At 36.5% G+C, this 22,014-nt stretch overlaps 1 protein-coding gene across 1 annotated transcript in view; it reads right to left on the reverse strand.

The window, feature by feature from the left end:
• Positions 1 to 22,014, reverse strand: part of LOC144980118 (uncharacterized) — a 98,336-nt gene continuing 76,322 nt past the window's right edge. The window contains exons 15-30 of the mRNA XM_078927662.1: positions 21,277 to 21,451; positions 20,811 to 20,883; positions 19,193 to 19,313; positions 18,392 to 18,626; positions 17,954 to 18,033; positions 16,676 to 16,879; positions 16,182 to 16,380; positions 14,928 to 15,176; positions 12,684 to 12,884; positions 11,320 to 11,897; positions 9,562 to 9,702; positions 5,691 to 5,878; positions 3,707 to 3,867; positions 2,072 to 2,242; positions 1,213 to 1,312; positions 1 to 284 (exon numbers count right to left, since the gene is read on the reverse strand). Coding sequence (XP_078783788.1) covers positions 141 to 284; positions 1,213 to 1,312; positions 2,072 to 2,242; positions 3,707 to 3,867; positions 5,691 to 5,878; positions 9,562 to 9,702; positions 11,320 to 11,897; positions 12,684 to 12,884; positions 14,928 to 15,176; positions 16,182 to 16,380; positions 16,676 to 16,879; positions 17,954 to 18,033; positions 18,392 to 18,626; positions 19,193 to 19,313; positions 20,811 to 20,883; positions 21,277 to 21,451 — 3,020 coding nt within the window. The 3' untranslated portion in view covers positions 1 to 140. The remainder of the gene's footprint in view (positions 285 to 1,212; positions 1,313 to 2,071; positions 2,243 to 3,706; positions 3,868 to 5,690; positions 5,879 to 9,561; positions 9,703 to 11,319; positions 11,898 to 12,683; positions 12,885 to 14,927; positions 15,177 to 16,181; positions 16,381 to 16,675; positions 16,880 to 17,953; positions 18,034 to 18,391; positions 18,627 to 19,192; positions 19,314 to 20,810; positions 20,884 to 21,276; positions 21,452 to 22,014) is intronic.

A 22,014-nucleotide genomic window follows, 5' to 3' on the forward strand; every position in this document is an offset into this window, starting at 1 on the left:
TCTCTCTCTCTCTCTCTTCGTTTTGGGATTTGGTACCATATAAGCAAAGATAAATTTTTATAATAAAATCCTCAATGTCAAACAATTGTCTTGAAATCTTCCAAATTCTTCCAGATTGTCTGAGAGCTAACTCTGGTCCTTCACCAATAAGAGGATCCAAATTCTCTCTTGTCCTTGGACCGCCTCAGCTCTCCTCTCAGAGTTCCCATCATTCTCTTTGTCAGTCTTGAGATGTCCACGGACAAACTTAAGCTTTTGTCAAGTCCCTCGTCCATACTATCTGACTGAAGGACCCAAAAAAAAAAAAAATTAAAAATCAATCAATTAAAAGAAGTGGAGGGTTTGACTGTGGTGAGGGGGAGAGGGGGGGGGGGAGGGGGGCATGTCATGATATATGTCATTCGTGTCATTTTGATCACGTAATAAAAAATATTTCATGGACAGAATGACCTGATTATCATATTCACACCCTTTATTTTTCTCTCCATTTGATTGGCTCATTTAGATACCCCTAGCTTTTGACCTGATTATCATCACTACTCACTCCATTGTGTACTTTGAAAAAATGCAACTAGGCATTGCTCTTATATATTATATTATATAAGGTAGGTACCTTGTTAAGAGCACACATTGCTTGCTATCGGTATCAGATCCCATACTGTTTAAGTCAATGATCTTTGCTAAGTGTAAATATCATCATATTGCAGAAGACGTATCAGTACATGTGATTATCATGACCTCGTGTCTGAAGTTCTCATAAAAGATAACAAAACAATGTGTCATTAGCCTAACTAACCTCACACTTCCCAGTGCTGCACATCCTACAAGTATGATGATACCGATGATTGTATTTTTATATTCCTACTTTTGTCTCATGTGCAGATAGCTCGGTTGATGACCACTTGCCTCACATACAAATGACTAGTACCGATTCTGGGTGCAGTCAAGATTTTTTTCCTAACCTTTTTCCTCCTGCAACACACAACAGGGATTGGGTAGCTGGGTCTATTAGATCTGGTACTTTGAATGCAAATAGGCAATCCAATCCATGATTTTCCACTCCATTTCAGGCTCCACACTCATACTCATACTTCGCATTGAATGCTAAGCTATTAAGCGGTTACTGCTTATTTTACAGTATGGCACATCCCGCTTTATGGAAACAAAAGAATATGTACTCTACACAACAAAAGGTAGAATTTTAAAACTTACGTCATCACTACCAGAATAAAATGACTTCCTCCTGTGTCTTCTGTGATGACGTGGGGATGATGGCCTTGACCTTGATCTCTCACGGGTCAGACTGCGACTCCTGGAAAAAGAGATTTTAAAAATATTTCTTCCTGTCAAAAAAACAAAGAAAAAAACAACAAAACAAAACGAATTAAAAACAACTAAAAAAATTAAAAACCGCCCAGTGCAATATTGTAGAATGAGCAGTTAACGGTCTCTTGCTTTAGATTTCAAGTTCAGTCCCTCTAGACATAATGGACAGTGCCTGTCTTTTACAAATTTGACAGTATATACACATTTATACGGCCCATTCCCACGTTCCTGATATATCAAAGGTGCTACACATTGCTTAATTTTCTCCAAGTTTTATGGAAAAAAATGTCCATATCTTGTGGTGCAAGTCGATTATTAGGTGAGATTTTGTACATCATTCAGCTCTGCCCATTACATTGTATTCATATGAGTGAGCTCATGAGTCCACTGTTAACATCCATATTTAAAGACCACAACAAAAACATAACATAAACGTTGAGTCTAACTAATATGAATATGCCATAATTACTGTATTACACTATCTATCATTGACCATGCCCTTACGTGTGGCTATATGGTCAAGTGGTTTGACACTCGCTTTCGGATCAGAAGGTCCTGGGTTCTTTACTCACATTCTCTCACCATACTCAGGTGTAAAATGAGTACCTGGCCGTTAACGGCATTGCCTCTGTGGAAAAAAATTGTAATATCGCCTGACAGGCGTCATACACGTTCTACATGTTATGTGTTGCTGTTTGTCAGGGACCTCTTGTAAAGCACTTTGAGCACGTTTAGTTATATTTACCTTCTACCCCTGTCCATCCTATCATCGTCAGAGTCACTCAACACACTGTCATATTCCCTCACGTGGTACCTTGAGCGAGAACGAGACCTAGGAGTGCGTTCTGGTGTGTAGTGGCGGGAGCGAGAGGCAGATTTTGATCTTTGTCTACCAGCTCTGGTAGGAGAAATTTCTCTGAAAGAGAAAAGGAGAGAATTGTGTGTATATTTATTTCAGGCAATCTATTGTCAAATGTCTAAAACAAAATTCTCTGAAAATGCGTTTTACTTTGCGGTACCATCAATCTGGAATTCTCTCTCTGGCTTTACAAGTACTCATACTATTATTGAGTGCTTCAAGTCTAGACTGAAGACAGAATATATTATATTAACTTTTCCTTAATATTTCAAAAGTGCATTCTTCATATTCAATTGATATCAGCATAAACAAATAGATCATCTACAATAGTAACATTTAATTTTCTTTAAATTATAACATTTAAATTTAATTTAATTGAAAACGTAATGAATATGTTTATGGTGTATATCACACGCGTGAAAGAAAGAGAGAGAGAGAGAGAGAGAGAGAGAGAGAGAGAGAGAGAGAGAGAGAGAGAGAGAGAGGAGAGAGAGAGAGAGAGAGAAGAGAGAGAGAGAGAGAGAGAGAGAGAGAGAGAGAGAGAAGAGAGAGAGAGAGAGAGAGAGAGAGAGAGAGATAAGTAGGAGTGAAATATCTGTTCAATGTGATAGTTATCATATAACGTTATAACAAGTGTAACTTAATGACAAATGCCATATTTATGGACAATAAGATCTATTATTATTATTATATTTATCATTATTATTATTATTATTATTATTATTATTATTATTATTATTATTATTATTATTATTATTATTATTATTATTATTATTATTATTATTATTACTATTATTATTATCATTATTATTATTATTATTATTATTATTATTATTATTATTATTATTATTATTATTATTATTATTATTATTATTATTATTATTATTATTATTATTGTTTAGTTTTCTTAAAATTGTAACACTTAGTTTTCTTAAAGTTGCAACATTTAGTTTTCTTAAAAATGAAACATTTAGTTTTCTTAAAATTCTCATGTACTGTAAAGCACCACTGAACGCGTAGGGTGGAGATCGGCGTCTATACATTTTATTACTATTTATATTTATATAAAATTCTATTTATATAGTCTTATTTGACAAATTACTTTTATCTTTGTACTTGTGATATGAATGTATCTGGTCTATATACAATCAACATTTGAGATTATGATTGTAGCTCTCAGTCAAAAGCTAACAAAAGCTTAATTGGGGAATTTTTAATTTTTTTCACATGTTCGTTTATAAAACTTAATATCTGCCACTGACAATAAATATTGAATCGAATTGACATGCACATACACACAAAGATAGAGAATGAGAAAGAAAGAGAGAGAGAGAGTGAGAGAGCAAGCTAGAGAGAGAGAGAGAGAGAGAGAGAGAGAGAGAGAGAGAGAGAGAGAGAGAGAGAGAGAGAGAAAAGAAAGCATGTATATGTATGTGTATGTGTGTGTGTTTGTGTGAGTGCAAATTAAAAAGTCACGACTATTCAAACCAACCTTTATCATCATTAAAATGACAGACTTACCGTGCGTACATAGGAATGGCTTGATATGTGTAGGGTTGCTGTGGGGCATGATGTGTGTAGTCGGCGTGAGTGTGCTCAGTGTTAACACCACACATGGGGCATGATTGACTATACGCGGCAGGGCCATATGAAACCTGGGTGCCTGGTGCTGCCACTGAGGCCTGGGAAAAACAACAAGTTAAATGAATATAGTTATAAAATAAATGAGAATATGATGCATTGGCTATGATATTTGACCTTTCACCTCAAAATAGTATTATGACGGAATGGCTTAGATTATGAAAATTTAATTATAGATAGTATGCGATGGCTAAGAGCTCACAACATTGCCATCCAGAAATATAACGGATCAACACACAAAACTATGTGTAACCATGAACTTATATAGTCTGGATAATACAGTTAAAAGAGAATTACTCATAAACGTGGATGTCAAAAACTATAACAAAGACCTGAGTGACGTCAACTTCGGTCTATCTATAGACAGAAATAAAAGATTGTTCTTTTTTGGTATTATTAATAAAGCACCCCTCACCATCAACGACTCGAACGCTCTTTCTGAATCACGAATGAACACAACAGATTTAGCAAAGATTATGAAATTGCTTCAACCTAAACACCAACATTGACTGCCACAATCAACAGTTCTCTCTGCTCTTGAATATAAATTAAATATTTAGAATTGAGTCGACTTCGAGAAACCATCAGATTCAGAATGAATAATTTAAATTCTTGAAGTGCTAAAAGATAAGATGTCAGATATATCTGGTTAACTTTAAATTCACTTTTGGCCCCAACATAATACTGGATTGAGCTGGTTGGTCACATATTTGAATTTCAGTTGCAATCAATTCAATTCAAAGGTTCATTATTGTTGGAAAAATTCTGCATATTACTCAAGTACATATAGGAGTAATAATAATAGTAGTAGTAGTAGTAGTAGTAGTAGTAGTAGTAGTAGTAGTAGTAGTAGTAGTAGTAGTAGTAGTAGTAGTAGTAGTAGTAGTAGTAGTAGTAGTAGTAGTAGTAGTAGTAGTAGTAGTAGTAGTAGTAGTAAGCCTCGCAGCCCGAATGACGCTTGCTGAGAATTGTGTGATTCAGTCATAGTCAATGAGTAAAGCTGCTCTTTCCATCCATATTGTTAATTGTTTCCATTGGTCACAGTCCTGTGCCAGAGTTTTGAGGCTGTCAAGATCTTGTTGTGACTTTAATACGGAGGGCACTGCAGTATTTCGTAGTTTTTCAGGGATTTTCAGGCCTCATCTGAATCCAGGAATTTCTGATATGTAGAGAGATCCTGGTTCAGGGTAGTTACGATTTGATGTTGGTGGTCTCCCTACATATTTGTTGCAATGAAGGAAATATTCTGTCATTGCAGTTTTGGCTGGGATGTTATCTTCTCAGCGTAAGATGTAACCAAATAGCCATAGGAGTAATAGCAAATAAGAAATAAGAATAAAGAGATAAGTATTAGATCTTTATGATCTTTCTCCGACATGCGTGTAATTCTGAATCTTTTTTTTCAGTTCCATTGTGGGCTGTTACAATGGCCTGCTGCATGTTCAAGACAAGTGATTGTTAAAGACACTTTTCTCTATCTGTTTGTTTTACTAAAACAATCAAAGTATGATTGATTTTAGCATTCTGATATAAGGTGCGGCTATGCAGTCTTGTAGAATGACACTCACTTTCAGATCAGAAGGCCCTGAGTTCGAGTCCCTCTCTGAGCGGTACATAGTTGAGTCCTTTTCGTTGAGCCCTTGGAAAAGTCTCTTTACTCACATTAACTGTAATCAGGTATAAAATGAGTACTTGGCTGTTAACTGTGATGTCTGTCCTACATGTTAAGCATTGCTGTTGGCTTGGGACCCCTTGTAAAGCGCTTTGAGTATGTTAAGAGGATATTGCGCTATATAAAAGCTCAAGTTCAGGACAAAGTGGTTTCTGCAGAATAATTTAAAAAAATAAAAAATAACAAAGTTACCTGTGAAGCATAAGCAGGAGGTTGTGCTTGTGTTCTGACATCATCATAAGATTGTGTTCTACGGCCTCCCATTCTAGAGCCAAGGCCATCTTGGTTGGCATTGCCAAATGAAAGTCTTGGGGCCCGTCGTATTTGGTACCACGGTGAGGAGGAGCTAGGAGTGGCTGTGGTGGCCGCTTGTTGCTGACCTGAATGGGTGGGTGGGTGTGGGTAGAAAACATGGCCAACAATGTTAATAATAAAAATGTAAATAAAGTGATGATGATGATGATGATGATGATGAAAATTATGATGATAACAACAATGACGATGATGATGACGACGATGGTGACAATAATAATAATAATAATAATAATAATAATAATAATAATAATAATAATAATAATAATAATAATAATAATAATAATAATAATAATAATAATAATAAAAATAATATAATAATAATAATAATAATAATAATAATAATAATAATAATAATAATAATAATAATAATAATAATAATAATAATAATAATAATAATAATAATAATAATAATAATAATAGAAATAATGCATCTACTCTTATTGTTTTTTGTTTTTAAGGGTTTTACGGCGCTTGCAACACATTTAGGTTATATCAGCGCCAGTAAAAAGGAAGAAAATGGGATAGTAAAAAGTTCTAGAATTACAAATAAAGCATCCAAGACAAAGTAAGACATAGGGGAAATGGGAACAAATAGGGATCAGATGTAGATTCCAAGAGCACACTATCAGAGTACTTAGCTTGAGATCACCTATAAGTCTCATCCGGACACAAGCACAAAATCCAACAAAGAGGAATACACTCAAATGCTTAAATTATAAATTCAAAATAACAAATATAATAATACATAACAGAGAGATGATTTACAAGGAAAAAAATATCATCTTCCAAAACAATAACTATGCATTTGACTGTTTCCCTCCCAGCTAGGACTCCAGCCAGGGCCAGGACAAAACCAAGTAATCTCATTCCAAGACAAAGACAGAAAGCATGTTGGAAAACAGATATAAGGGGATAGAAGACACAGCATGTACCTCCCTGCCCACTATGAGAGCACATACATACACAAAGATAGAGAATGAGAAAGAAAAAGGGAGAGAGAGAGTGAGAGAGCGAGCTAGATAAAGTCAACATTCTTGAAGTCAACTTCTGATTAAAGTCAACACCTCCTGTTGGTTCCATTTTGTCTAATTCAGAAAAGTGAGTGGAGCAGGCACTTATGTTGGTAACAACAAGATATGAAGTGAGTAGAAAAGTGCCAGAAGACAATAGAGAATAAAATTTTTTTTCGCGGCGGTGGTGGGGTTCGAACCTGCGACCTTATTGGTACGACAACTCCGCCTGGCAGGTGAGAGCGTGGCTCTACCGTGTGAGCTATCCACGAACACAAAAAAATATTCGTTTCAAACCCAAAGTCATTTCTAGATCCCTCTCTCACCCACTTCTTGAGATCGCCGATTCGTTCACCACCATCGCGAAGTAATTTTGACCAGCAGTTAAGCTTAATAGCCAATATTCTCATCACAAACATATAACATAGAAACGATTGAGACATTGAGTATGCTCCGGTGTATGGGGTGAATTTTTAATTCAGAAAAGTGAGTGGAGCAGGCACTTATGTTGGTAACAACAAGATATGAAGTGAGTAGAAAAGTGCCAGAAGACAATAGAGAATAGGCGGAGTTGTCGTACCAATAAGGTCGCAGGTTCGAACCCCACCACCGCCGCGAAAATTTTTTTTATTCTCTATTGTCTTCTGGCACTTTTCTACTCACTTCATATCTTGTTGTTACCAACATAAGTGCCTGCTCCACTCACTTTTCTGAATTAAAAATTCACCCCATACACCGGAGCATACTCAATGTCTCAATCGTTTCTATGTTATATGTTTGTGATGAGAATATTGGCTATTAAGCTTAACTGCTGGTCAAAATTACTTCGCGATGGTGGTGAACGAATCGGCGATCTCAAGAAGTGGGTGAGAGAGGGATCTAGAAATGACTTTGGGTTTGAAACGAATATTTTTTTGTGTTCGTGGATAGCTCACACGGTAGAGCCACGCTCTCACCTGCCAGGCGGAGTTGTCGTACCAATAAGGTCGCAGGTTCGAACCCCACCACCGCCGCGAAAAAAAATTTTATTCTCTATTGTCTTCTGGCACTTTTCTACTCACTTCATATCTTGTTGTTACCAACATAAGTGCCTGCTCCACTCACTTTTCTGAATTAAAAATTCACCCCATACACCGGAGCATACTCAATGTCTCAATCGTTTCTATGTTATATGTTTGTGATGAGAATATTGGCTATTAAGCTTAACTGCTGGTCAAAATTACTTCGCGATGGTGGTGAACGAATCGGCGATCTCAAGAAGTGGGTGAGAGAGGGATCTAGAAATGACTTTGGGTTTGAAACGAATATTTTTTTGTGTTCGTGGATAGCTCACACGGTAGAGCCACGCTCTCACCTGCCAGGCGGAGTTGTCGTACCAATAAGGTCGCAGGTTCGAACCCCACCACCGCCGCGAAAAAAAATTTTATTCTCTATTGTCTTCTGGCACTTTTCTACTCACTTCATATCTTGTTGTTTCCATTATGTCTGTACTTTATCTAAGTGTGCTCTATTGATAGTGGATAAAGTCAACACCTCCTGTTGGTTCCATTTTGTCTGTACTTTATCTAAGTGTGTTCTATTGATAATGGATAAAGTCAACACTTCCTGTTGGTTCCATTTTGTCTGTACTTTATCTAAGTGTGTTCTATTGATAGTGGATAAAGTCAACACCTCCTGTTGGTTCCATTTTGTCTGTACTTCATCTAAGTGTGTTCTATTGAAAATGGATAAAGTCAACAACTCCTGTTGGTTCCATTTTGTCTGTACTTTATCTAAGTGTGTTCTATTGATAATGGATAAAGTCAACACCTCCTGTTGGTTCCATTTTGTCTGTACTTTATCTACGTGTGTTCTATTGATAATGGATAAAGTCAACAACTGTTGGTTCCATTTTGTCTGTACTTTATCTAAGTGTGTTCTATTGATAATGGATAAAGTCAACACCTCCTGTTGGTTCCATTTTGTCTGTACTTTATCTAAGTGTGTTCTATTGATAATGGATATAGTCAACCTTGCCTAACCCTCTCCTTACCAACTACAGGAAAATCGTCACATTCGTTACGATACAACCAACATTTTTCTTATTCAACTTTCTCTTGTACATCTTAAAATTTAAAGAAAATGAACAGTGTGTTGTAGATAGATATTATGTATCATAAAAACGCAGCTACTGCTATTGTGTTTGAGTGAAAAAAAAAACTAATTTTGTGTTAGTTGGGTGTGAAATGTGGGGAAAATCCTGAAAATGGCTGGTAAGGAGAAAGTTAACTCTTTCAGCGCCATTGGCCATACTGTGTGACCAGAAAAGAATCTGTTCTACTGGCCAATGGCCGCACTGTGCAGCTGGTCTTGAAAGGCAAATATAATAATGTAATTCAATCCTACTTTCTACAAAAGTACTACAAATTGCACCAATGGTATCATTTCTTTCATCAGAACATTCAATTGGCCCTAGTGAGGTATTTTAATTGAGATTTTGCGCCAAATTTGAATGTCGCTTTGTCTTAGCTTTTCATTCTATGCTGCCTCAATCAGGTGTCAGCCATTTTGTGACGGAAATGCAAATATAGTCTCAGCGCTGAAAGAGTTAAAGTCAACCAATCTTTCTGGTTAGGCAGTGTTGGCTTTATCAGGAGTCCACTGTATTTTGTGTATACTTTAACGAAAATGCACGTCTTGTCACTGAACTTCTCAAACGAACTCTCTCTTTATAAAAATCAAACAACTTTGGCAACTACCTGCATTATTGGAATATATTTTGGCTCCACTTGGTGTGGTAAAATAACCCTGGGAGGCAATCTGGCTTCTCATACCCTGAGTACTGTATCGAGAAGGGACGTAATATTCATACATAGCCTGGTCATCTCTTGGGACTGTTCCTGTAATGGTGTAAATGAAAAGATTATGCCAAAGGTTGATATGAAAAAAAAAAACTATAGGGTCAAAATAGTAACTTATTTCACTAACTTTAACATGAAATATGGACAAAGAACAATTGAATATTACAATAATTATAATAATGATGATGATGATGATGATGATGATGATGATGATGATGATGATGATGATGATGATGGACTCTCCATAAACGCACTGAGTGTTTTATGAATTAAATATTAATAAAAATATGATTTGGATATCTTATGAGAGGCTAAGTCATTATAAAAAGATATTCGGACAGAAAAGGAGATTGTTCCTTCAGCAGGTAGCCTGAGTCCTACCAACTAAATTATTATGAGTAATGACATCTAAATAGACAGTTTTATAAAATTTTATTATTGCTTTGCTTGACTTATCTTTTAAGTTTCCATGGTTGTTTTTGTTTTGTTTTTAAGGGTTTTACGGCGCTTGCCAGACATTAAGGTCATATCAGCGCCAGTAAAAAGGAAGAAAATGAGAAAGTAAAAAGTTCTACAATTACAATTAAAGCACCAAAGAAAAGGGAAGACAAAGAGGAATTGGTTCAAATAGGAAATAGATGTAGATTCTGAGAGCACACTATCAAAGTACTTACAACAAGATATGAAGTGAGTAGAAAAGTGCCAGAAGACAATAGAGAAAAAAAAATTTTCGCGGCGGTGGTGGGGTTTGAACCTGCGACCTTATTGGTACGACAACTCTGCCTGGCAGGTGAGAGCGTGGCTCTACCGTGTGAGCTATCCACGAACACAAAAATATTCGTGTCAAACCCAAGTCATTTCTAGATCCCTCTCTCACCCACTTCTGAGACCGCCGATTCGTTCGCCCACCACCATCGCGAAGTTATTTTTGACCAGCAGTTAAGCTTAATAGCCACTATTCTCAACACAAACATATAACATAGAAACGATTGAGACATTGAGTATGCTCCTGTGTATGGGGTGAATTTTTAATTCAGAAAAGTGAGTGGAGCAGGCACTTATGTTGGTAACAACAAGATATGACGTGAGAAGAAAAGTGCCAGAAGACAATAGAGAATAAAAATTTTTCGCGGCGGTGGTGGGGTTTGAACCTGCGACCTTATTGGTACGACAACTCCGCCTGGCAGGTGAGAGCGTGGCTCTACCGTGTGAGCTATCCACGAACACAAAAATATTTGTATCAAACCCAAGTCAAAGTACTTAGTTTGAGATCACCTAAAAATCTCACCCAGACACAAAAACCGGTCCCTACTATGAGGAATATACTCAAATGTTTACAAATCATATATCATATGTATACAAAACATAATACAGTGCGTAACAGAGATTTACAAGGAAAAAAATATCATCTCCCAAAACTAACTATACATTTGACTGTTTCCCTCTCAGCCAGGGTATCCGGCCAGGGCCAGGACAAAACCAAGTAATCTCATTCCAAGACAAAGACAGAAAGCAAGTTGGAAAACAAATATAGGGGGATAGAAGACACAGTAAGTACCTCCCTGCCCACTATGGGAGGTCAGGAACCCCACCCAGGTTTCCATGATTGCAGCTTTTATAATTCTCCAACAAAATTCTTTAAAAATCGTCACTAACCTGGATTCATTCTGACTCCTGGAGCAGTCATTTGTGCTGAAGGTTGTAAGGTTGTCGGTACGCTACCACTTCCTGTTCCTGAATCAACTTGTTGCTGATCAGCAGCTGCTCCATTAACATCCTCCCTGTTTCTCCTCCCCATCCGCCTTTGCCTCAAACGGTTCCGGACATTTTCCCTCGAATTACGCTCAGCCCCGGCAGCTGCACTGGGAGGAACTTCAGCATAAGCATCGGCAGCGGCATAACCTAAAGGAATATCTGCACCATCGTATTGTCGATTTTGAGGCAAGGTCCAATACCACTCATCCCATTCTCTTTCACGTCCACCAGAAAATGAGTTTGCTCTTCGTCTTGGCATCCGCATAAACCCGTATGGATCATCAAAGGGATCATAGAAATCCGGGCCATCCCTTCTCTGCTCTTGTTGTTGTTGATTTTGGTCAGGAGTTTCTGTGGCTTGTTGTAGTGGATAGGTGGGTTGTGGGTGGATCGGTTGTGGTTGAGATGCCTTTTCATTTGCCTTTGCAACACCTTCCTTTAATTTTTCAATCTCTTCTTGTAAAAGTTTTAATCTGTTGCTGAAACATGGAGAGGAAGGTGTAGGGAGGAGATGACAATCATATAAGTTCAATAGATAATCATTTCTAATTATGACAACAAATAAATAAATTGTAAATTTTGCTGCTTGACACTCGAAGAAATAAATAACAATAATGAAATGGAACAGAAGCTCCAACAAATGAATATAAAACTTCTAACCCACATGCCATATTTTAATGGTTTGAAATGACGGCAGAATCTTCTTGGACATTGGTATTTTATCTCATCCTAGCAACACAAGAATCTCTCTTTACTGGTAGAGTTAATTCCCTTCAGTTAACAACTAGTCCTCTTAGACATTTTATCCAAAATTCTTTTGAAAACATTAAAAACTTCTTTTTAAAAAATCCTTATGAGGAAAATTTCTCTTCTCTCTGGAAAAAAGCCATTCGCCATAAGAATAGCACCCAGTACCATACTATACAAGTACAAGGCCTCATTTTACAAAGAAAAGGACCTGATTCAATTCCGAGTGATGTTCAGTTTGTCTTTTTTTCTAACCACTTATCCTACAAGCAATGGTTGGTAGCGTAGTTTATTTGATCTGATGGAAAGTAAGAAGGAGAGGAAATTATGAGACTTGGGTTAAGTTTATTTTATTGAAGTGGAAAAAAAAAGATTCTCTTAAATAGCAAAAAAAATGGAATTTCAAATTTCTGATCCTTTTAAATCTAAATTCATCTTTTGACATCTGGTGAACTCTAACATAACACCAGACCGAGGTGGTAAGTCGTATATTTGTTTTGATCTTAATCATTGCCTACCTATTGGTGCTGGATGCTCTGGTAAGATTTGAACCAACTTCAACGTCAGATCCTATGCTGCTTCTTGACTCGTAGTCTCGGACTCTATCGGCAATTTCGTTGTTTCTTGCATCTCTTGGTAAATCAAGTGGTTTTTCACTTTGAGATGATCTTCCTTGTCTTGATCGAGGCCTTTCTACCTCAGGTCCTCTTTGATTTAATCTGGAGAACAAAATAGAAGGGGGATAAATGAAATTTAAAACAACTAGCCTATATTTGAACACATTTTTAACGACATAAAAAGATTGAACTGCAAATTAAATAGAAAAATGGGTTTGAAACAGACGATAACTATTCCCTGTAAGCAGAACAAAGTGACGTATCAATAGGACATTGTGAAATGGTTATCAGTTCCTTTCCACTTCACCATTATGTGTGCCACAATCTAAGAGAGAGAGAGAGAGAGAGAGAGAGAGAGAGAGAGAGAGAGAGAGAGAGAGAGAGAGAGAGAGAGAGAGAGCGCGAGAGAGAGAGAGAGATAGAGAAGAGAGAGAGAGAAGGAGAAGAGAGAAGAGAAAGAGATAGAGAGAGAGAGAGAGAGAGAGAGGAGAGAGAGAGAGAGAGAGAAGAGAGAGAGATAGAGAGAGAGAGAGAGAGAGAGATCTGTTGGGTTTCAGGTGGATAGATTTGCAATGAAAAAACTTCCATTCCATCAGTATGTTCACATTAGGAAAAGAGTGCAATACAGCTATGAAACCTTTGCCAAAATTCTACTGAGGTAACACACCATATTCTTCAGATATCTCGTGCAGATATGTGGTCTTGTGGTATGACTCTCACCTTCGGATTGAAAGGTCCGGGGTTCGAGACTTCTCTGAGCAGCATATAGTTGAGTCCTTAGAAAAGGCTCTTTACTCACATTCTATCACCATACTTAAGTGTAAAATGAGTACATGGTTGTTCTTGCCTGTCAGAAAAATAATTGTAATATTGCCTATAACAGGCGTCATGTCTTGTCCTACATGTTAAGTGTTGCTGTTGGCTAAGAACCCCTTGTAAAGTGCTTTGAGCATGTTTAATGGATATTGCACTGTATAAATGCTCTAATTAAAAAAAAAAATTTTTGAAAGTGAAACCTTGATTGACTCTGAGAACACGAGTTGGCTTATCAGGTGTTTATCTTCTCTGTTCCATTCTTTTTAAATACAAGACGAATAGGTTTCACCACTGAGGCATACTTGCTCACTTTGGTCCCTTGACAAAAATGAGACAATAATCACCTTAAATTAACTCTTTCAGAGCCATTGGCTGCACTGTGCGGCCAGAGCAGAATCTGTTCTACTGGCCAATGGCCGCACAGTGCAACCGGTGTTGAAAGGCAAAAATAATAATATAATCCAATCCAACTTTTCACAAAAGTACTATCGATTGAATCAATGGTATCATTTCTTTCATCAGAACATTCAATTGGCCCTAGGGGGTATTTCAATTGAGATTTTCCGCCAAATTCGAATGTCAATTTGTCTTAGCTTGTCATTCTCATGCTGCCTCAATCAAGAGTCAGCCATTTTGTGAGAGAAATGCAAATATAACCTCAGCACTCAAAGAGTTAAATCACATGAGAATTTAATCCATCAATTTGAGTGAGTAGAAAAGTGCCAGAGACATAGAGAATAATTTTTTTTTTTTTTTTTCCGCGGCGGTGGTGGGTTTTACCTGCGACCTCTATTGGTACGACAACTCGCCTGCAGTGAGCCCGGCTTCTACTGTTTTGTATTCTATGTCTTTGGATTGTTACTCACTCATCTTGTTGGTTACCAATGCAAGTGGCCGCTCACTATTTCGGGATTAAATTCACCCTACGGAGATCTCAAGTCTCGATCTTTTCTATGTTAATTTTGTGATGGATATTGGCTATTAAGCTTATGTGTCAAAATTACTTCGCGATGGTGGTGAACGAATCGGCGATCTCAAGAAGTGGGTGAGAGAGGGATCTAGAAATGACTTTGGGTTTGAAACGAATATTTTTGTGTTTGTGGATAGCTCACACGGTAGAGCCACGCTCTCACCTGCCAGGCGGAGTTGTCGTACCAATAAGGTCGCAGGTTCAAACCCCACCACCGCCGCGAAAAAAAAAAAAAAATTTTTATTCTCTATTGTCTTCTGGCACTTTTCTACTCACTTCATATCTTGTTGTTACCAACATAAGTGCCTGCTCCACTCACTTTTCTGAATTAAGAATTTAATCCAGTAACTTTCATTTACCTGAGTTCAGCCCGTGACTGCTGAGGTTCTCTCCTCTCCTCCCTTGTCACTTCTTCCCTCATACTCCTCCTGCTCCTCACACTATCCCCACTAGCCCGCCTTTCTCTCGTCTTGTACAAGTCTGTGGTTGGTGACCCTCTGCTTTTGGGGCGGGGCAATGCAGGGGGCGGAGATTTCATGCGTTTTTGACGTGGAGATTCGTCAAGACTCGCGTCTTGTTGCAGACGATGGGCTTTTGATTGCCTTGCTCTAAGTTGTTATTTATAAAAAAAAGAAAAATGAGTGTAACAAAATTTCAGTTATAAATTGCAAGTCAAATCTTAAAGCTACGTCTGAAATATAAAAATTATTTATCAAAGTTCAAAGCCATGGTTTCAGTGCTTATAATATGTGACTATGTGATCTAGTGTGGTATGACACTTGCCTTCGGATCAGATGGTCAAGGGTTTGAATCCTGCTTTGAGAGGTGCTTAGTTGAGTCCTTGGAAAAGGCTCTTTACTCACATTCTCTCACCATACTCAGATGTAAAATTAGTTCCTGGTCATTAACAGCATTTTCTCTGCCCGACGAGTGTAATGTCTACATCATGTTAAGTGTTGCTGTTGGCTAGAGACCCCTTGTAAAGTGCGTTGGGCACATTAAGTGGATATTGTGCAATATAAATGCTTTAGTTTAAAAAAAACCATATGCTGTCTCTTCGAGCAGGTAAAGTTACTTGTCTTGTAATCACTTCTATAATGATTAATCAGTTGCTCACACGTCTATATTCAACTCTCCCATCTTCATAATATATATCTCCCTACATATATTTACTCCAATCATTACTCAAATGAGATTTTCTTTTCTTATAATGTTTTTTGTGTTTTTTTTTCTATTTCCTGAAGAAGGCTAAGAACAAAAACATAATTTCTTCTGTTTTGTTCCAATATGTGTGAATCACTTTTATTATCTATTCTTTATATGACATTCAGCAATATTAAGTGCAAAGAAAATGACTTCTTTTTCAATCATAAAAGTATTAAATGTCACAAAATCTCAAATATGATTAAATGACCTCTCATATGTTATTTATAGTATTCAACAATAAAAAACAAACAAAGAAAACACAACATACTTCTCTATGTCCTAAAGATCATTCCAGATAAAATAAAATTAAATATAAAAACAAAATAAATAAACTCATTTATGATCCTCAACTAAAGTTTAACTGAGTGCGTTCGGCCAGCCATTCTGTCTGTTTTCATTATTCTTACCTCTCCAACTCCAAGGCTTTTTTCAAATCCTCGTCTTCACTTGTTGACTGCTGCTTGGACGATGATTGGTGCTTTGTTGATTTGCGAGGTGTGGCTTTCTCTTTAGTAGGCGGAGCTTTGTTGTCAGAACTCCTCTTCTCTTTGTCTTTTGATTTTAAAGGCATTTGATTGACAGCTCTTGGCGTTGACACATCTGACACTGAAAATAACAAAACATTATTTTCTTTTGTTTTTCAAACTTGAATAGCAAAACATTTACTTCTCCTATGGACTCAAGACATCCGTTATTAATATCCGCAAAAAATTGTGGGGTTTAGGGGTCGGGATCTATTAACAAAATAAATTTCAATGAATGACATTAAATGTCTAATTCTGAAAAAAATATTTATAGCAAAAGAAAAAAAAACAAGTCTAATAATTAATGATATAACCAGAGACACTTGGTTACAACTGATCATCAGACATACTTACAGAAACCAAACGAAACAACTCACCTTCAGAGTATTCCTCTTCCAGTGTTGCATCCAATGAAAAATCCCTGCTGTCACTCTTCCGTCTCGCCTTGGAGGAAGATCCTCCCTTAGCTCCACCCTTGGCCCCGCCCATGTGCCTCTCGATGCTGGTATCTCCCTCCTGCGTCTCCTCTAATGTGTCATCACTCCCGTCATAGCTCTGGCTTGTCATACCACTGGCAGCATCTGATAAATAACAAATGATTTTCATTTTGAAGCATTTGGATAAGCTGCGTAACACTTTCATAAATGCAACACTTTCTTAAATGTAAAATTTTCTTAAATGCAACACTTTCTTAAATGTATAATTTTCTTAAATGCAACACTTTCTTAAATGTATAATTTTCTTAAATGCAACACTTTCTTAAATGTATAATTTTCTTAAATGCAACACTTTCTTAAATGTATAATTTTCTTAAATGCAACACTTTCTTAAATGTATAATTTTCTTAAATGCAACACTTTCTTAAATGTATAATTTTCTTAAATGCAACACTTTCTTCACCCCACGACTACTTTACTCTTGACGAGTCACCATACTCATTTTTCAGTATCGTCATTTTTATCACTAATGCTGAGTATGAGTGCGTTTCTCTCTTCCTCCACCTATTCTTTTTTCTTATTGTTTTAAATAGCTGCACAATCGGAATGAAAGCTGTCGACTAAGGGTGCTCTGTCTTATTTTTGGTTTTTACATAACCAATCAGTCAACAGATTTTACTTATTATGCAGCATTTTGATTGGTTTACAAATAAAAAAAGAAATAAAAAGAAACATTTATTTTATGAATGATCCTGAGTTGTACTCATAACTTCAACTGCAAATTTAACATCCCATTCTAATAATCATCATACCTCCAACTGTCCATTTATCACCCCTTTGTAACAATAAACATAACTCCAAATGGACGTTTATCACCCCATTATAACAATTATCATAAATCCAATTGTACATTTATCACTCCATTATAACAATTATCATAAATCCAATTGTACATTTATCACCTCATTATAACAATTATCATAAATCCAATTGTACATTTATCACCTCATTATAACAATTATCATAACTCAAACCCTACATTTACCACCTCATTATAACAATTATCATAACTCAAATTGTACATTTATGACCCCTATAATATAACAATTCCATTCATAGTTTAAAACTACAACTTAGAACAATTCTATACTTTTTGAATCGATCAAAGATACTTACTACATCAATAAAAATTCACAAAATTGTCAGCTGATCACTTACCCTGCGTGCGTTTATGTCTGGGTCTGATAGATCTCTGTCTGTCACGGTAATCTGAGGTATCCAACGATTGGTCCGTAGTACTGGGGAGGATAAGTTAAATAACATGAAAGCAAATTTTAAAAAAATTAAAAATTTAAAAAAACCACATAAAATACCACCAAAAAAAAGCAAACAAACAAATAAAATTTTTAAAAAATATTGTTTTGTTTGTTTGTTTTTAAGGGTTTTACGGCGCTTGCAACATATTTAGGTCATATCAGCGTTATATCAGTAAAAAGGAAGAAAATTGGATAGTAAAATCATTCTACATGTACAATTAAAAGGACTTGTGGAAAAAGTAAGACAAAAGGGGAATGGTTCAAATAGGGAACAGATGTAAATTCCAAGAGCATACTTTCAATTTATTGTCAAAGTAATAGATGAACATTGCACTCTCACCTTTCCTCTGCTGGTCTTCTCAACCTTAAAACTCGCTGCTGATCCTGTTGCTGTTGTTGTTGTTGTTGTTGCTGCTGCTGTGACGGTGCACCGGGTGGTAAACCCACACCAGAGCCCACCATGGACCCCAGGAACCCACTGTCGGCATCGTCAGCTCCTCTCATTTTCCCCGCCTTTTTGTATGGGCTGCCTGGCAGAGCATTTAGCACGTCTTCAGACCCTCCTGTAGCACCTCCTGTCATGCAAACAAAAAAAAAATAAAAAATAAAAAACCAACACATTGTAGGGAAAATGAAATGGATCCAAAATGATATAATCAAAAAAAAATTTAAAAATGTTATGGTTTCCTCTAGAAATATAACAGATGGGCGTAAATTATTGAATTCTGGATTATTAATAGTAAAAATTTGAGACAAATGTGAATATTATAATTAAAATTGTAAAATGAGAATAAATTGTTACATAAAGCACTTTGAGATTTTGATGGAAAGCACTATATAAAATCACTTTGATAATATTGTTATTTTTAGTATAATAAATATTATTATCATCATCACCATCATCATCATTATAATAATAATTATTTTTAATAAAGTAAAACAAATATAAAAAAATAAATCATTAAAGTTCTGTCTAAACAGACATGTATTAATTTGCAAATCTGATGACCCAAATTCTTATAGTCTCATTAATTGATTGGTCTTCCAAAATCAGGTTGCTTATCAACCCTATAAATTATAATAGGTGCACAAAGATCTAAACAAAAAATAAGAGGAAAATAAAAATGAAATGATTCCCAACCTCTGGCTCCTCCAGGACTTTGCCTTCCTCCTCTGTCATGAGAGTTCCGCCTCCTTGCTCCATTTTCTTGGTCTGATATTCCACTGTCTGGGAGACTGGCCATGCTCCCCATGTTAGGCATCTGAAAGAACCGTAAGATCAAATATAATAAAAAATAATGAAAAAAAAAAGAAAAGAAAAATAAAAATCCTCTACAAAACGCTACTACACATATACATAAAAATGCCTACTACTACCACGACTAACTACTACTACTATATACTACTACTATACTACTACTACTAACTACTACTACTACACTACATACTACTACTACTCTACTACTTACTACTATCTACTACTACTACTACTACTACCACTACATACTACTACTTCTACTACTATTAAAAAAAAATATCATAAATATATTTTTTTTAAAGTCCGAAAAATTATGGGAGTAAAGAATACCATGTGCTTGGCGTTCTAGATCAAGCAGCATAATGTCTTGCTTTATAAAAATTACCAACCGATGTTGAGGCAGAAATTGATTAGGATTGCAAACTTTTATCCCTGGCATTTTATCCTTGGATAAGGCATTTTGCGCATACCTCATCCGACTTGTATACGGACAAAACTCGTGGGACAGAATTAAATGAAGCATTGTGTGCTGAGTATGGTATAATGCAGACGTTATGTATTTACATCTTAACATTGACATTGACTTTTTGACATATATGAACTGGAACATCAAGTTTGTTTTGTTTGTTTTAAGGGGTTGTACAGCGCTAGCAACACATTTATGTCACATCAGCACCAGTAAATAGGAAGACAATGGGATGGTAAAAATACTCTAGAATTACAATTAAAGAACCCAAGAAGAAATAAGACAAGGGTTGAAATAGATTTAGATTCCAAGAGCATACCATCAATGTACTTAGTTTGAGATCACCACTAAGAGGAATACATTCAAATGTGTACACGCTATGTTCAAAAAAAAAATATATATATAACCATCAGTACATGACAGAAATACAATTTACCAGGAAAAAAAAAACACCACCTAAAACTAACACTGTACATTTGACTGTTTCCCACTCAGCCAAAGACTCCGGGAAGGGCCAGGACAAAACCAAGTAATCCCATTCCAAGATAAGACAAAGAAAGCATACCAGAAAACAGATATAAGGGGAAATAAGACAAAGCAAGCGACCTGCCTATCATGGGAAGTCAAAAGACCCCACCCAGGAACATCCAGTCTTTTGACAAAAAAGGAACAAGTGACTTAGGGCTAACCCACACCGGAGACTGACTCGGACGACCCGGTACTGCCCTGCCGTCCTCTGCTGTCTTCCGGATAAAGATATCGGGCACGGACAAAATACTAAGAATAAAGAGATGAGCCATTAGACCTACCCATACCAAGATTGAAAAAAAATGGCAGAGGTGCTTAGTATGGGTAGGTCTAGCAGCTCTTCTCTTTATTCTTAGTATTTTGTCTGTGCCTGACGTCTTTATCCGGAAGACGGCAGAGGACAGCAGTGCCGGGTCGTCAGAGTTAGTCTCCAGTGAGGGTTAGCCCTTAAGAACTGTGCCAGCATCATGGGTTGTGAAGTATGATGACCTAGAACATTAAACTTACCGGTGCTAACTTGGGGTCTCTAACTCCCCTTTGGTCGTGTCTTCTAGGACGAGGTAGGCTGGGGTTGTGGTCCCTGGGGGTAGATTGTTGGTAGTGGTGGTTATTTATTGTGATGATGATGATGGTGATGGTGGTGATGATGATGATGATGATATGATGATGGTAGTGGTGGAGGTGGGGAGAATGACAGTTTATAATAATATGATAATGACAATAATGTTGGTCTATCTAATATTTCCATGCATAAAAAGTAAAATCCGCCACTTTGCAATAAATCATAATGAAACAAAGAGGTTACTACTCAACTCAAGAAGAACTTATGAAATAAAATAATAAAAGGGAGAAGAAAAAAGGGAGAACTGAGGCACACAATAAATATATCTTTATTTCTACTCGGATGATTAATTGTTTTTTTATATCTAATTTTAAGAAATCAATTTTCATTTTTAGAAGAAAAGACACTAACCTTGACCCCCCAGGTCGATTAGGATCATCCGGGTCATATCCATTATTGCTGGCTCTGGATGACGGCCTGTCTCTCTCTGAATGGAAGCCTGAGCGTGAGGAGGGTCTGTCTTGGCGGGAGGGTGGGCAGTCCATGCGGTCTGGCAGGATGGAACCCAGGCTAGACCTGCTGCCATCTGGAATAGAACAGTAGAGATGTATAGAGTAAATAGGTGTCTGTTGTACATTACATTTAGTGATTAAATAAATAAAGGAGTAAATGTATAGATAAATAAATGCATAGAGGTAGTACAAGTGGTTGTAGTAGTAGTAGTAGTAGTAGTAGTAGTAGTAGTAGTAGTAGTAGTAGTAGTAGTAGTAGTAGTAGTAGTAGTAGTAGTAGTAGTAGTAGTAGTAGTTGTAGTAGTAGTAGTATAGTAGTAGTAGTAGTAGTAGTAGTAGTAGTAGTAGTAGTAGTAGTAGTAGTAGTAGTAGTAGTAGTAGTATAGTAGTAGTAGTAGTAGTAGTAGTTAGTAGTAGTAGTAGTAGTAGTAGTAGTAGTAGTAGTAAGTAGTGAGTAGTAGTATAGTAGTATGTAGTAGTATAGAGTAGTAGTAGTAGTAGTAGTAGTAGTAGTAGTAGTAGTAGTAGTAGTAGTAGTATAAGTATAGTAATAGTAGTAGTAGTAGTAGTAGTAGTAGTAGTAGTAGTAGAGTAGAAGTATTTAGTAGTATATAGTAGTAGTGGTAGTAGTAGTAGT

The sequence above is a fragment of the Berghia stephanieae genome, chromosome 9 (assembly GCF_034508935.2).
Source record: "Berghia stephanieae isolate SIO BIC M18660-M18661 chromosome 9, UCSD_Bste_1.3, whole genome shotgun sequence".
Lineage (NCBI taxonomy): Eukaryota > Metazoa > Mollusca > Gastropoda > Nudibranchia > Aeolidiidae > Berghia > Berghia stephanieae.